General features: G+C 44.6%; 1 protein-coding gene across 1 annotated transcript in view; it reads right to left on the bottom strand.

The window, feature by feature from the left end:
- Positions 1-16,409, bottom strand: part of LOC306949647 (uncharacterized protein) — a gene marked incomplete at both ends in the record, with an annotated part of 158,255 nt that overhangs the window by 25,782 nt on the left and 116,064 nt on the right. Inside the window, 12 exons of the mRNA XM_079539640.1 lie at positions 472-600; positions 2,255-2,380; positions 2,625-2,759; positions 3,613-3,747; positions 4,694-4,822; positions 5,174-5,302; positions 7,265-7,396; positions 9,302-9,448; positions 10,117-10,239; positions 10,670-10,792; positions 12,927-13,064; positions 15,183-15,305. Coding sequence (XP_079395766.1) covers positions 472-600; positions 2,255-2,380; positions 2,625-2,759; positions 3,613-3,747; positions 4,694-4,822; positions 5,174-5,302; positions 7,265-7,396; positions 9,302-9,448; positions 10,117-10,239; positions 10,670-10,792; positions 12,927-13,064; positions 15,183-15,305 — 1,569 coding nt within the window. The remainder of the gene's footprint in view (positions 1-471; positions 601-2,254; positions 2,381-2,624; positions 2,760-3,612; positions 3,748-4,693; positions 4,823-5,173; positions 5,303-7,264; positions 7,397-9,301; positions 9,449-10,116; positions 10,240-10,669; positions 10,793-12,926; positions 13,065-15,182; positions 15,306-16,409) is intronic.

The raw sequence follows: 16,409 nt of genomic DNA on the forward strand, positions 1-16,409 counted from the left end.
CTCTTCCAGAGAACAGAGCTTCTCCCAGCATTTGTATGCACAAGTTAGGGGGCAACCTTAAGACACAAGACTGTACATGTCACTCACTTGTTGGATAAATCTCCCCTAAACAGTGTGAAAAATGGAGGAACTAATCTTTAAACTAATATGTGCAGGAAATGAAAAACAGAACTGTCAGTCAAAGTGCCGACAGTGGGCGAAGGGATCCACAGTGTTGAAACAAGAGCTTATATCAATACTTGGTGCTTCATCGGCCATCTATTTCAACACTTTGAACCTAGATAATTAAGGATTATATCCATCCAGGCTGTGCAAACCCACAAATACACCATTTCAGGAGCAATAAGATTAGCAAAAGTATATGAAAAAAAAAGTAATAGGCTAAGAACAAACAGAGCTGGTTCTTACAGTAGCAGATGAGTCTCTGTGAGATACCACATGTGATGGATAGCAAGTCTGTGTTTGACTTACGGTGCTTGCAGTCGTGACCAGTCCAGCCAGGGGGACACATGCACTCCCCAGTGATGTGGTGACAAAAAGCATCACTGCTGCAGCTGCATGGCAGCAGGCAGTTTTGTCCATAGTATCCAATAGGGCAGGCTGAAAGCAGAGGAGCAAACTGCAAGTTCGCCTAGATAATAATTCAGGCACAGATCTTTTCAAACAAGACAGCAACAGCTTGTCCCCTAAAACATGCACTAGCTGGATCCAGGAAGCAAAATGGTGAAATGAAGGAAGCATCTGCAATTTGTGTACTGAGTGGCTAGGGCTGAATCCTGTAAGCGGAACAGTTTTGCCTTTTGGATACTTCTACCCATGAGTATCAGCCAGAGGAAAAATCTTCTCCAAAGCACTGGGTGATTTTGTGATGAACAAGGAGAAAACACATGCCAGCATGAAAGCCTTGCATGAAGCACTCTGTCCTGAATGTCTGTATGTCCTGGCAGCCTCAACACACTCAGCTGAGGAAGGAGCCGTGCTCCAGCAGCATGGACTGGGGGCTTGAGGGTATTCTCATGGTCTGTGATGGGTCTACACAGACAGTGCTGATATCACTATTTGTCCTCACACTTTAATACAGAATTAGTGCAATAAATTTGCATTGCTGCCTATATAACCCATGGGGCCAGTTGCTCAGCACCTCTCACCAAGCAATCAGAACTACAATGCAAGTATTATGGCTATTTAATACTGCCTTTCTAACTAAATATGGCTTTAATTATAACATCAATTTGGGATGCAGTTTAGCCTTTCTTTGGCGTTTATCTGTTACCTGCCTCTGTCTGCAAAACATAGTCAAACTCGACCTGGGAAACATCTCAGGCTGCAGAGTGTTTTATTTTGGGTCAGTGTCCCTAATGCCACAAAAATCTCACAGAACAGAAAGAAGGCAAAATCCACACCAGAAGCTGAATTTTCACCCAGGCATTATGTTATCTCTGTGGACTGAAAGCGCTTTCAAGGGAAACCCTCTGAAAGAGCCAACAGAACCCTACAGTGCAGCATGCAGGAATACATCTAAAGGCAGACACAAAGGCTCTCTTCCAGCTTGCCTTGCATGTCTGTTTTGTGGTTTGGTTTCTGATCCAGTAACTGTGAGCATATGGGTATATATGAAAAATGAATTTCCACACTCAGCCAAGGAAAATCTAGACTGAAGCTCAGGAGAAGAGGGCTGCATTTGTATTTCTGCTGGGCTGGATGCAGGAGGTGCTTTGAAGAGCTGCATTTCTAGCTGGTATAATTGGCATCCTGTTTTTCATACCCAGATTCACCTCCCATGCAAATAGCAGAAGGGAAACCCCTGACCCCTTGGCACTGCAATGTCCTGGAGAATTTATTCACTCCTTTATCAGTTTTCCAGAGTAATGCATTCCTTTTTGTTTCCTTCATTGATTCCAAGTCCTATTCCAATTGGACCAAGTGACCCCCAGATGTATCTTCTAGCCTGAACCATTCACCAACTCTCTGCAAGAGCTCCAAGGGCACACTTTGTGCACCCAGGCCAGTATACAAATCACTGTTATTAATGGAGTTGGGAGGACACGATAGGATAACTGCACAATGCTCCCTTTTCTATGAGCAATCCCACTGAGTGGATGTCATAAGTTCTCCATCAAGACTCACCCTTTACCTGTACTTCAAGCAAAGCACATTGGGTTGCAGCAGTTTTGGTAGACAATGCCATAATCCAGCTGTTCACCCTCTCTGCCAAAGCAAAGCACTCCCTACCCTAACCCCACATGGAACGTACCTCTCTCACACATGGCACCAGTTTTCCCAGCTGGGCAAATACAGCGCCCAGTCTCTGGGTCGCAGGGTGCTCCCCCGCAGCTGCAGCTCTGCCTGCAGTCCACCCCAAACCTCCCGGGCTGGCAAGCTGTCAGAGGAAACCCAAACAGCTGATTAATACAGCAAAGCATTGGAAAGATAACAGCATTCACCCTCTATAGCAATTTTAAACAGAGCTGTGCTGGCACAGAGTGATCTACGTCAGCGTCACTGTCTTATTCTAACAACAACTGTACTTTTTTATCTGCAGCTTCTGCATCTGAACATAAGGTACATAGTAAGCTTTCCCACCTAGTGTGTACCTCCCAGGGAAACTTGCAGTGAGTACCTACAGGAATGGCATTTTTCTCCATGGAAACCAGGCGGGCACGGACGCTTGCAGGCTCCCGTCTCGTGGTCACACAAAACGTTGGTGGAACAGTTGCACCTCAGTTTGCAACCAGCCCCATAAAAGCCTGGTGTGCATGCTGGAAAATGCAAGTAAAGGCACGGCGTGTGTGAGGAAATGGAAGAGATAAAGAAACTTAACAGAAGTCAGAACAATAATTAGCAGAACTTGACAGAAAAATCTATTCTAACACGTATTTCAGAGGTGTTGATAATGAAGTGGAAGCAACAATTAAACACACGCACACTCACTGCTAAGAAGTCGTTGCTTAAATGCAACCCAGAAACAGAATGAGAGTACTTGAGGCTATATTAGACTACGAGGATATGAAATATCATCACTCCCATTCTTCACCAAACTCCCAGACGCAGTGCCATGAATCTGATGTTCTACTGTGTGCCCAGGGAGGAACTGTGAGGGAGAATATTGCTTTACTCCAGCTCTGCCTACAGAGACATACAAACAGGAATGCAGAACACAATTCTCTCTGAACTATGCCCAAAACTACACAGAATAACCTGAATTCAAAGACCTGGAAAGCTAAAGGAAAACCAGCATTACAAACCATTTACAAATGAGCCTCCTTGTGTAAAACACAGTTTTTGCCACTTATTTGCTGTCTGCATGAAAAAAAAAAAAAAGAGCAAAAGTGAAAACTCCCACAATCTTCATTATTTAGAGTTGTAATAGAGTTTGGTTTCTAGATTGCTGAAAAACAGCACTGTTGCACTGCATTCCCAGTGGTGTCCCTGCAGGCTCTGTGATATCGGGCACTCACAGAGGCTGCAATATGAAAAATCAGAGACAAAATAATTAGTGGAATATGAATTTACCATTAGCAGCAGCACAGTAAAGCTCATGGGAGGAGGAAGGAGGCATGCAGAGAGGACAAAGGAATAAACAGACAGGGGGAACGTCCCTTCCTGCTGTACCTTTCTGGCACTTCTTGCCATGATATCCAGGCTTGCAGCTGCAGGTCCCGTTCTGTGCACTGCATCCCAGCGTGTGCTCCTTCACACACTGACACTCCTGTGAGCAGCCCACACCGAAAGCCCACCTGGGACAGGCTGCAGGCAGGTTAAAGGGAATCATTAGGTCTGTAATTAGGCATGAATTATCTGAAATCACACCCTTGTGCAGGATGCAATGACTGTGAAAAGTGTCTACTTTCCTATGGCAGTGCCTATTAGTGTGTGGGTGTGTAAAATGCAGTTCATAGGATTCCTATATAAAGTAATTAACTCCATTCCAAGCAATATGTGGCAAATGCAAGAATCAGAAATGTTTTGACACAAACTTAGCTAAGTTTTGGAATGAAAAATATTTGGATATAGCCCAGAACAAAAGTTTCATGACAAAAGAAAAAAATCAAGCAACTATTTTCTATCTTGCATGGATTTTCCAAACAAAAACTGTAAGTGAAAAGCAACTGGACTGCCTGTTTTATAACGCTTTTGTGTTTTGATCCATTTTATTCCCATTTAACATTTGGTTGCATTCACGGCTGTGCTTTTGTGCTATGAGCATTCCCACTTCAGGACAAATCCTGGATGTCTCAGCTGGCAAATCCACGCAGGGAAAGAGACACAAATTTAGGGAAAGCTAAAGTTTGAGCTTATGACTTTTGATTTACCATAGGGTGAGCAATGAAATTATCAGACTTGAACCTTATCCACAACCCTAACTTTAACATGCCCAACCCAAATCACCCTATAGCCCTCACTTTTACACATTAACAAACCTCAGCTCTTACAGCAAGGATTAATTGCTGCAGAAGAAGGCAAATGGAGTTTCTGGGGCCTCACAGAGTATCTGAGAGGTCTTCCATCTTCTGTTCCTCTCTAATTGCAGAGCTCATGGACTATGAACATCCCCAGTGTGAGCTCTCCTGCTAACACCACCCAGCAAGCCCTATCCCAAAGTCTTGCTCATTTTGGACACGTGGAATCTTTGTAAGTCTGCTATGCTGTGCACACATTACATAAACTGATCAGGAAGGCTGCTGGGACTTACTGAGGTGGCAGAAGCGTCCGTACAGCCCAGGGTCACACAAGCAGGCTCCATACAGCCGGTGGCAGTGGCCGCTGTTGGCACAGTTGCATGGTTTGTTGCAGTTCTTCCCAAAAAATCCCTTGGGACAACCTTTGGAGCATATAAACGCAGGCAATGCATCAGTTGTTAAGGATTTAAATGAACACCAGGTCAGCTCTCTTTTAAAGGGTGCTACAGAAAATACCATGTTGATGGCCTCAGGCTGAGCCTCTGCACAGGCCACTGGAGCAAAGCCCTTGCTTTCCCTCATCCATTTTCTTGCCTTTATTTAAACAAACATCACTCGAGGCACTCCACGGGGCTGCACTATGTCCCACAAAATGGAAACTATTCTCACGTGGCCAAGATGTACCACACGCCATATGACAGACAGGGAGAAACGAAGGGAGATGGCAAAGCCTCAGGCTCACGCTACACCTGGCGGGATGAGGGAGCTCATACCGTCTTCACAAAATGGCCCCTGGACTCCTGGTGGGCAGCGACACAGCCCTGTGATGGGGTCACAGGAGCCTCCATTCTGGCACTTGCAGGTACTGGCACAACTGTCACCGTACGTGCCCTGGGAGCAGGCTGCAGGGAGAGCAGAAAGAGTGAATGGGCCCCGACATCCCGCCCCTGTGCTCCACATGGAGCAAAATGAGAAGGCAGGCATCAGAACTGGGAAGAAAATAATCCCTGTAGTCAAGCAGTCTCTGAGCAATGTCATAGTCTTTTTATATAGGGCAAAAACGTTCCCCTAATGTTTACTAGATGATTCTAAAGCGATGTCTGAAACAACCAAATTAACTCAAGTGAAGAGTACCCATTGTGTGGTAGCCATACTCTCCCCTGTGTATGCTTCACACAATTCATGGGCTCAGAACAACTGCCTAGGAAGTACCAAGCTTGAAAATGCAGCACAGTTTTATACAGTTGGAAATACATGTTTTGAACACCTCCCATCCACCAATAACCATTACGAAAATGCTGTGTTTTTAATTATACATTCTCCAAAATTCCACTGCTGCCCATATACAGAAGTGGGTCCACAACAGCATGGCACTCCTTCTTATTGCTCTGATTACTCCAGTGCAAAAAATAAAAAAAAATAAAAAAAATTAGTGGTGAAATAGAGCACTGTTCCTGTTTGCACCTTCAGCCAGTTGAGTAACTGCAGCTGCTGAAGTCATTTGACTTAACTGACATTTTATCAATGTACATTAAGAAACTTGACATTTCACATCCATTTTCATTTGGTTTCTATGGTGTATTATTATAGAAATACAGTTCCAGATTTCTCAGCTCCTTAGCTTACCCTAAGCCCATGAACTACGCCATTCTTTTTTCTTCATTTGAGAAAGAAAGAAAAAAGAATGAAAGCCATCACATTTGGTTACTTCATACAGATTAGATGTCGTATTTATTCTTGTCAGTGCTTGCTTCGTTGAACTGCAGGTGTGGCTTAACACAGTTCCATAAGTCTGCATTCTCTAAATGCCAAAGTTAAATTCCAAAACATTACATGCATGGATATCTAGTGTAAATATAGAGCAAAAATGTTATTATTATTTATGAAGTGAACTGAAGAATTTCCTGTCCTGAAATTTTTGTAATCTCTCTAGAACCTCTACAGCACCATGAATGTCAGTAAAATCATCCTAACATAGCAGCCTGAGTAGTCGTAGGTAGAAATCATCATTTCAATTCTCTTCATTCCTATTCCTTCAGCTCCCCTTGGTGTTTACAAACCAAACCTCGATTGGTCTCCAGAAGTAACTAAGTGCAGACTGATGATTTCAATCATTTGCAATCATTTCTGTCTCTGTGATGATGCCTTCTAAACAAACAAGATGGTGATTAACCTGAGGACCACTGCCTATTGATGCAAAGTAACGTTGTCTTTCCAGTTGGTTTGCATGCATACTTCTGAAACAGAAAGATCTTCTACCAAGAGGCAAGAATAAGAAGAAAACTCTGAAACATACAATGTGCAATGCTAAAAATTAACCAGCGCCAGAAAACTATGTTAATAATAAAAAGGATGATTAAAATAAAGAAACAAACAGCTCAGTGTTACCAATACAGTTAAAAAAAAAAAGGCAATGTCTTGGGATTCCATAATGGAAAACCCAAGTTTAGCACATTTGCCCACCCAGACAGTCACACCACCTGCCAGGACAGCCCTCTGAGACTCAGCTGGGTGAGCTGGGGAGCGGAGCATTGCAAGCACACTGCAGCACCTGGCACCTCTTGCAGCAAAGTGAATAGGAATGGTCCCAGAGTGAGCATTTCGTAAGGGGTGCTGCACTGCATGGGATGGCAGAGACCTCGCTGTCTGAAGGTTTGTGTCATTTGTTGTAGCATCCACACAATTTACACCTAACGTGTCATACTGTAAGAAAATGTTGATCTGGAAGTGAAAAAGCTGCGCTCCTTGAAGAGCTTCTTGGATTAAAAGTACAGCAGTTTATTCCTGTTTCCTCCCTATCTTCAGTGTCACAGCTCCAGGACAAAGTCGCTGCCTTTCAAACGAGTTCAATGCACTGTACTCACTTTCGTTGCAGGTAATGCCGGTCCACCCAGGTGAGCAAACACAGCCACTGCTCTCACTGTTACATCTGCCTCCATTCATACAATCCTCACAGCTCAAGCTGCAGTCATTGCCAAAAGTATTATCAAGGCAAACTGAAAGGAAAAAAATGCAGAAGGCTCAGTGAGCATCAGACAAAACACTTCTGGAGGCTCTTAGCTGTCCTTCCAGATGCACAAGTACAAAAGGGAACGTGCATGACATTGACAATCAGAAAAAAAGCCTATTCAAGTCATTAGCGTTCATGCTGGAAGCACTGCAAATTTCACCAAGCCGTGCCAAAATGTACTCCCAAGTGGACATTCCCAAATTTTCCGCTTCAAATTTTAATCTGAATAAAAGGAAAACTGGGTCTGCAGCTGGAATTCATGCCCTTAAATACTGTGATTCCCCATCAAAGAGCATTTAAAAGTACTTTTTAAGAGCAAATAGCCTTCAGAAAAATTGAAATTGTGCTAATGCTAAAAATAATTGTGTACAACAAAAAATATTTACTGGGAGAGAACCTTTTCTCCTTGTGAGGCTCACCTTGTTGTTCTGTGATTTTAGTAGGTGCATTCTGTGCTGTAAAGCACAGACAAGCAATATTTTTAACAGCATAGTTTGAGTTATTCTAGGAAGACAAAGGATAATACACATTTATCACTTCTTTGTTTCCTCTTGGTTCTAGCAAGGGTAATTCCAGGCAGAAAAACTAAGAAATACAAAAATGCATTTGTGCCTCCCCATCCTGCCCTCCTTCTCTGCCCAGTTATGAACACACACGGGCACACACTCTTCTTTGTGGGCTCTGTTGACAAAGGAAGAGAAAAATAAGGGTTCCTCTTAGCTAAAATGCATTGGTGACAAGAAGATCTTATCCATGTGGTCAGACTATTGCTTTGCAGGCTTTACAAATGTGGCTGGAGCCTTTTTAGAAGGGGATTTTAGAAAACATCTGAGAGCAAGCAGGCAGATTACTTCAGCTTGCAGCAAGTCAGCAGACTGGTTGCTTTTCACCAGCAATTTTCTGTGTGGGGCCAGATTTCCTTAAAGTCTCAGTACCCGACTGTTCCTCCTTCTAAAGCTGAGCAAACGCCCAGGTTTGCAGAGGCATTGAGAATCTCAGTGCTCCCACTCGGAACAAGCTGAAAATGCCTTCTTCAGAAGAAGAATACAAATTACCACTATAAACTTCACGCTTCTACATTAGAAAGTCATTTAGTTTATAGAAAATCATTAATTATTTGCTCCATTTAATCATTTAAAGCATTTTTTTTTTTTTTTTAAATAATATAGATTCCAGCACAAAAATACAGGGATATTTGAGAAGTAAAACAACTTACTGAGCCATGAGTTTCTTTCCTTCCTCACCTTTTCCTACAAACCATCACATGCTGTAAATCCTCAGCTTTAGAAAAAGAGCAGGTGCTCACTATGACTAAAAATTCCCATGCTTGTGTGGCTAAACATAGATAAAACATACAAAAACTTGTTAATAAATATTTAGTTGAGGTTTGCCCATGGTTATCTCATTTACCAGTTTCCTAATTGATTATCAGCATTGTTGAATATACCTGGATGCTATGTGATCTCGGAGGCCTAAATGGTTTCTTGATCATAGCTGAGACCGGTTCCTGATTCATTGCCTGTAGGTCACAGCCTCCAGATGAGTAATTAGAGCTAATACAAAAATCATTGGGCATATGCAACAAGCATGAATGAGCCATCAGCACTCATCAAAAGGTTGAGTGTTGGGTTTGAGCCCCTCTATGGTGCGGTTTCCATTTCCTAGGGAGAAACTGATGCTGTATAGAGTGCAAAGGGTGCAAAGTTTGAAGCAGCACAGGACATGGTGTTCTGCACCCACTCCTATGGCTATGTGCATTCGTGGGCTCTGCTGCCTCATCTCTGCGTAGTTACCTCTCTGAGAACGTGCCCCAGCCACCACCAAAGCATCTGAACCTCCAGAGGGAAGTCACGTGCGTCTTTTTAATTCACAAATAAGAACATGCACTCACCAGCTCTGTGCACCAGCATCAGCTCCCCTCGCTGATCCTCATCCTCACGCAGGGCCCCGAGCACGTAGTGCAGGAGCTGGGGGGCACCTCTGAACTGCAGCCCCGGAGCCCCTGCGAAGCCCGACACTGCTGAGTCCCCTCCTAACACTGACACACAATGCATACAAGGTTAGGATGGCATCCCCAGACTTTCTCCCCAGCACCCATCTTGCATTTGTGCTTTGGTGCTCGGTGACTTCCCAGCTATGCTTTGGTACATCGTGTTGCAGCCGATTTGTTTTCTGGTTTATGGATATGAACCGTTTTTGATGCCCAAGGTAAGAGACAAGGAGAAACAAAAATACTTCTCTTTTTTCTGTAATTGAACCCTGGGCCTCGGACGAGACCATCCCTGTTACTGTGCCATATTTTCAATGGGAGTTTAATTTTCTCCACCTGAAGTTCATGATTGCTGATAGCGAGTGAAGGTCATTACTCTCACTCATCTGGGAGATGACAAAGACAGAGCAAGTCTGGCTGCCCATTTCCAAAAACTACAACTGAAGTCTTACCGTGATAGGAAATCAGCTGGCTTTCTTTCAGTTGGTTAAATCAAACTTTGCCTAAAATTTAGCGGCTGCTAATATAGGTTATAAAATTAGGTTGCTGATCTTGTTGCTTTGGCAGAAATCCAGAATCATGCCACTGACTCCATCACAGCAGAACCTGGACACCTCAGGTTGGGCTCCCAAAATCCCAGGAGCTGTGAAGATCCCAGTTCTGAGTTCCCAGTTGAGAAATACTGACCAGCCCTTCAGGATGCAACAGGAACTCACCGATGCAGGAGCGCCGGTCAGCGCCCAGCCGGAACCCTTCCTTGCAGGCACATTCATACGACCCCAGGGAATTAATGCAGATGTGGTCGCAGTTGCCATTCTCAAGACGACATTCATCCACATCTAATAAACAGGCATAAAGGCTGGTTAGTGCCTCTGTTGGGAGAGTACTCTCTGTACAAGGCCAGAGATATTCTGAACATAAGGAAACCAAATTTTCTTAGTACTTTGGGGCTATTGAGGGTATTAAAACATTTCAGCTCAGCATGGAAGAGATCATTCCACCTATGTTTTTGCCTCAAGTGAAAACAGCTGCTTTAAGCTGTTAAGCTCTGTTGATCCTTTGGCTATTCTGAGGGCTCTCCTTTTGCAGAAGTAGTCTTTAAAACACATCCACATACAGCATGCACAGAGAGGGGGAAAGGTCCCTGATTCATCTCCCATGGCCCATCTGTCCTTGCTGGATATTGGCTTACTGTATTCCAACATTACAAAGTGGAAATTTCATTTTTAAACCATGCTGAGCTGGGCGGGATCAGTGCAGGGCACTCACCATCGCAGCCACAGCCGTCAGCACTGGGCTGGAAGCCTGCTCTACAGCTGCACTCGTAGCTGCCCACGTAGTTGATGCAGAACTGGGAGCAGCACGACTCGCCGGTCTCGCATTCATCCAGGTCTGCAAGGATGGGGCAGCTCAGTCAGCCCTGGACTGAACTCTCACCCCAGCATCAGAATGCAATGCACACACATAGCAAGCAGCTATTGCAAGGCAGTTTGTTTTAACAGAGCTTTAGCCTAACAGCGCAGCTGCTGGGGGGCCAGCCTGCAAAGTGCAAATGTAGCCTCTTGAGAACTGACAGCTTTCTGCTATACATAGATGTGGTACATATCTATAACTGGTACCCTGGGCACAGATGCATTTGTGGTTAGATCTTAGAATGATAGAATCACAGCATGGTTAGGTTGGGAGGGACCTTAAAGCCCACTCAGCTCCACCCCTGCCATGGGCTGGCTGCCACCACCAGCTCAGGCTGCCCAGGCTTCAGGCACCTCCAGGGATGGGGCATCCACAGCTCTGGGCAGCAGTGCCAGGGCCTCACTGCCCTCTGCATTAAGAATCTCCTCCTAAATATCTAACCTAAATCTCCCTCTTTCAGTTTAAAACCATTCCCCCCTATCCTGTCACTCTCAGACTACTTAAAATGCTGATCCCTTCCCATTTATTAGCTCCCTTTAAGTACTAGAAGGCAGTTACAAGGTATCCCTGGAGCCTTCCCTTCTCCAGGCTGAACAAGCCCAGCTCCTTCAATCTTTCTTCTGAAGAGAGAAGCTCCACCCCTGTAAGCATCTCTGTGGCCCTTCTGTGGACCTGCTCCAAAACCTCTTTGTCATTGTCATCAATGTCATTCTCATGCTGGCATCCCCAGGCCTGGATGCACTACTGCTGCTGGCATCTCACGAGGGCAGAACCCTCTCCCTGCTGCCAAACCTCTGCTGATGCAGCCCAGGACACATTGGCCTTAAGGGCTGCAAGTGCATGCCACCAGCTCAAAGATTCAAGAATCGAGCTGCTATCTTCTGACTGCAGGCTCCTGGCAGATCTCCCCCTCCCAGCCTGCTGCCCTGCTCAGTGGCCATTGAAGGCCATCTTGTCAATGCTGAGTTTGCAAAACATTTCTGAACGTTACCCAGGCGAAGAGCCGCAGATGGGAAAGGTCTGTGTCTCAATTAACCTTGGAGAGAGCACCAACGTTATTAGGAAGCACGGGCAGGAGAAAGAGGAGAAGGAAAATGTAATTAATCAGTCGAGGTGAAGAGGTCAGCACAAAAATTATTAATGTAGGTTATTTGGACATGGAGTGTTTTCCAGAAATGTCACAAGCTGAGCTTCTCTGCACTTTGTCAGATGACACCTCGCTCTGGGGTCTATTAGCCCATTGTCTGTGCAGGAATGCAAAATGTGCCTCCAAAAGAAGGAAATTTTTGCTGTTAAAAGCAGCTTTGCACTCCCTTGGCCTTGCCAAGCCCTTGACCTCTGCTCTCCCTCCCTGGCTGTGGCCGGCAGGGCAGTTCTCACATTGACATCTCCATTAGCAAGTCACTGCCTCCTCCTCAGCACAGGAATGTGGCTGAAGGAACCTTCTCAGCCCAACTCATTGGCTCAGGATCTATGTCTGCCTTCCTCTCTCCTTCCTTTATACTCTCATTTTTTGTGCCCCAGCACCAGCCACCCTTACAGAGCTGTGCTTTCCTCCTCCCTGCCCATCCATTCTCCTTGCTCTTTTCTCCTTTGAGGACCTTTGTCCATGCTGTCCCCAGAGCTCCCACTCCTTGCCTCTCTCTTTCCATCTAACTGTTCTTTTCCACAATGCCTGCTCCTTTTTTTCCTCTCTCTTCTTGTCTATTCCTTAAAATTTTAATGGCATAGTGATAATAGAATGAGATAGCATAGCAAAAGCTGTAAAGAAAAACAATCCTGTCATAAAAACATATAAAACATGAAGGAATTTTTAAGCTCTTTTTGAAGCAAAAACAACTGTAATTCTATGGCTTCCACTTCCTAAGTGACACTTCACACAGCTCACCACTAAGCACGGAAACAGAATAACTTCCACAGCACAAAGCAGAGTTTGCACGTGCGGCACTGCTGAAAAACAGCTAACTTAATGCAGCTGTAACCTAATGCAGTCGTAATGCTCCCATCCCAAAATGGCTAGAGAGGGAAGGAAAACAAAACAAAGCCTCAGCAATGTGTTGCTCGGGCTGCATGCAGACGTGGTCTTGACAGCATGAATTGTACCCTGGGTTACCTGTGCATGCCTTGCCATCTGAGCTGAGCACGTAGCCATCGTGGCAGGAGCAGCGTGGCCCTGTTGCCGTGTGCTCGCAGCCGTGGGAGCACCCACCGTTGTCCTTCTGGCAGCTGTCCACTATCTCCATTTCAATGCCTTGCGGAGAAACAAATAAAAGGGATGGTAAAAATGAGCACAAGTGGAGAGGCACTGGAGAATGAGTGCTGCATATGAAAGCACCCATGAACAAGCAAAATGCGGGCAAGGAAGAGAAAGCCAGCTCACACCTACATGCAGAAACAGCACAGCCCTGAGCCACTGAACTATGCGGATAGGCAGCACGCTCTGCCCTTGTCCCAGAGGAATGGAAGCATTTGAATAGACCAAGTTAGTCAGCTCTACCAAGCGTGCCTGTGCTTTCCAAAAAGCTGCTTTTAGCTGATTTCCAAGCACAAATTCTGTATGTTTTCATCACAGAGTTCCACTACTGAGCCCGATATCTAGCCAACAACCTACAGGCTTTGACCCTTCAGTGGGGAGACAACACAATGCTGACACCAGCCCCCTTCACCCTGACAGATCTCCCCACTCTCCCACACTTGCCTGGGCACAGACATTTTGATCAGGTTCAGTGGAAACCTTCATATAGGAAGAGGAACATCTATTCATCTCTCTCCTATCCAGCTACTTCATGAAATGATTTCTTTAGGAAGAAGCTCGATTACAAAGCCTAATTCTCTTCAATTAACCCTATTGCTGCCTTAGAGGGCAATCTAGAGAGGAATCTTCCATGCTGTGCAGGGGGGCTGAGAAACAACGCCCCTAAAGGAGCCATTGTACAGCCAGAAACGTTGCTCAGAGCAGCATGTGGCAGAGCTGGCACAGATGGATGGCATTTCCCCTCTTTTGCACTTCACAGATACATCTCCATTGGTGGCACTGATCCTACTCCATTTTTCCTTTCAGCTTACCTGGAAGTGGACATCAATTTGAGGAAGATATATGGAAGGCTACATCTAATCCACTGTGTGATTGTTTGCATCAGGGAAAAGAAATCTAGGCTGCTGTCCAGTATGCTAAGTTGGGATTTACAAACCCAGCCTTTATGCATTATCTTTGCCATTTACTTTGTCTTAGTTGTTCATTAGTAAAACACGGATTTCCCTATGCTGCTGGGGAAATGAGAGAATAAACAAAGACTGTGAATTGCTCAAACACTGTGATAATCCTGATCACAAAAATATGCAGAATGTTTGTGTTGATATTGCTTGCTCCATAGCTTTGTGCATAAGGCACAGAGAATCCCCATTCACAGAGACCTGCTGAACACTGAGGTAAAAATACGATATATTATACATTATTACATTGCTTTCCATGTACATTGATATTTTCAAAGCGATTTTCATCCTTATTAAATATTTCTTACACACAGATCCTTGAAGTACACGTTCACTCTCTGGCACACCACGTATTTTCCTAAAGAAATCCTGCTGAAAATTCCTGCACTGTAATATTGGACTGAATGATCACTGCCCAGCTCTGCTAAAACAGGTCATGCTTTTGTCTGCATTTCAGTGAGCTTATGTTATGTCCATAATAACATCAACTCTCCCACACCATCTCTTTTATTAACCTAATCTTACCCTTAAGGACAGTGCAGGGATCGCCTCCCAGCAAGTCAATCCCCCGCTCAAGGACGGCACTGCAGCTTAGGAAACCCTGCTGTGTGCATAGGGAAATAAACAGGGCTCACTTACTTTAGCTTGGGAAATTTTAGCTGTTCCAATGTATTTTTTTTCATTCTAAATCTTGTTTTGTTTCCCCTTTTTAAGCATCTACTTAACAGTGTCAGTAATCTCTGCAGAAACATGAGTAAACCTATGCAGATGAAGACAAGAGCAGAATGTCATGTTGGTTTTCTTCCGCATCAGACTAGGCATGTAAGAAAATGGGGAGAGGGAGGGCAGAAATGAATACATTTCATAGAACAGCAATATTTTGGTGGTGCTGGAATAGAATTCACCAGGCTCTGAAGATAAACCAACAGGGAGATTTGCTCTTTGAAATGCAGTAATTAAGGTCGGTGAACAGAGGCTTAAGAAGGTATCAACCTGCAAAAATGGCAATAGCAGAAGATGAAGAAAATAATATTAAGCTTGAGTTTTTGCATATACTTATTTTGCTGGGAGTGTTAATCCAACTGAATTAAAAATGAAGCATAGCAGTTGGCAGATAAGGCAACCTGAAAGGCAGAGCTGTAAAGCTGTCACTTACGGTAGCACTGCTTCCCATCAGCCCCCAGCTCGAAGCCGGGATTACAGGCACAGGTGAAGGATCCCAGCATGTTCACACAGCGATGAGCACACCTGGCTCTCCCTTCTGCACACTCGTCAATGTCTAGGAAGCAGAGAGAAAGGCAAAGACACTAACAAAAATATCGCCTTACGATCACGTGGCTGCGTTTCCAAACGTCCAGTGGAAAGAGCATCTTGATGCGGGTCTACAAATGACAGCATCTGACGGATCCAGGAACACTGAACTCACAGCATTATTCTCCAAAATAATAGTTTTTTTCTACTCAGTGCTGACCTTGAGCCCCTCAGCACGAATTTTTACATCAGACATCATATTTACTGTATCAGCCAACGTATGAGGGTTGCCCTGAAAGTAATGCCTCCTATTTTATTATGTTGGCTCATGATGTCAGAAGCAGAAGGTGGTGGTATGTTCCACTCAGAGTATGGCACTCACTGACATTCATCGATGTTTGTTGAACATTTATGGGGACCAAATGGTGAATGGGAGCAAACTGAGGCAGTGGACGTTGTGTTTCAGCAGTAGCAACATGATCCAGATGGCCATGCACAGCTGTCACACCGTGCAATGAGAAGCACCTCAATCAGCTCATCACAGTGCTGACTATGTCAAAAAACAGTGCTTCATAGCTGAGAATTTGCTCTATTAAACAGTGTAATTGTGCTCTTTGTATCTGCTGTAGTTTCCATGGTAACAAATAGAAAGCATTACTTTTGAAGCAACCAACATAGCTTCTCTGTATTTCCTCTAACAGGAGCAGTGGTAACAGAAGCCATGTGAAGAAAGCAGACAAAAGTCCTAACTCCTTCTACCCTAAAATTAGCAGTAGGTCCTCACAGCCATTACATTCAAAGTAGTGGAACAAGAAATATTTGCTTATTTCCTGAGTGTTAAATGATTTGGATTAAATGGCAGCAAGTACAATGGAGACAGATCCTCTCTGTCACATCCACAAATCCTGAAGTTCCTTCTGCAGAGAAGAATCCCCTCTCCTCAGAGGAGAAAATTGAAAAGGCAAGGAGCTGTATGCAGGGAGTTACATGCCACTAAAGGCATATATCTTCCTAAAGTCTCAGTGGAAGGGAACTTTATTTGTACTAGATAGTGCTGCCATGTAGCACAGCTGCACACCCCCAGCCTGCACGCAGACACAGCACACGCCTACCCACCTCCTGCTCCTGCTTT

Source organism: Tetrao urogallus (assembly GCF_951394365.1).
Source record: "Tetrao urogallus genome assembly, chromosome: 9".
NCBI classification, from domain to species: Eukaryota; Metazoa; Chordata; class Aves; order Galliformes; family Phasianidae; genus Tetrao; species Tetrao urogallus.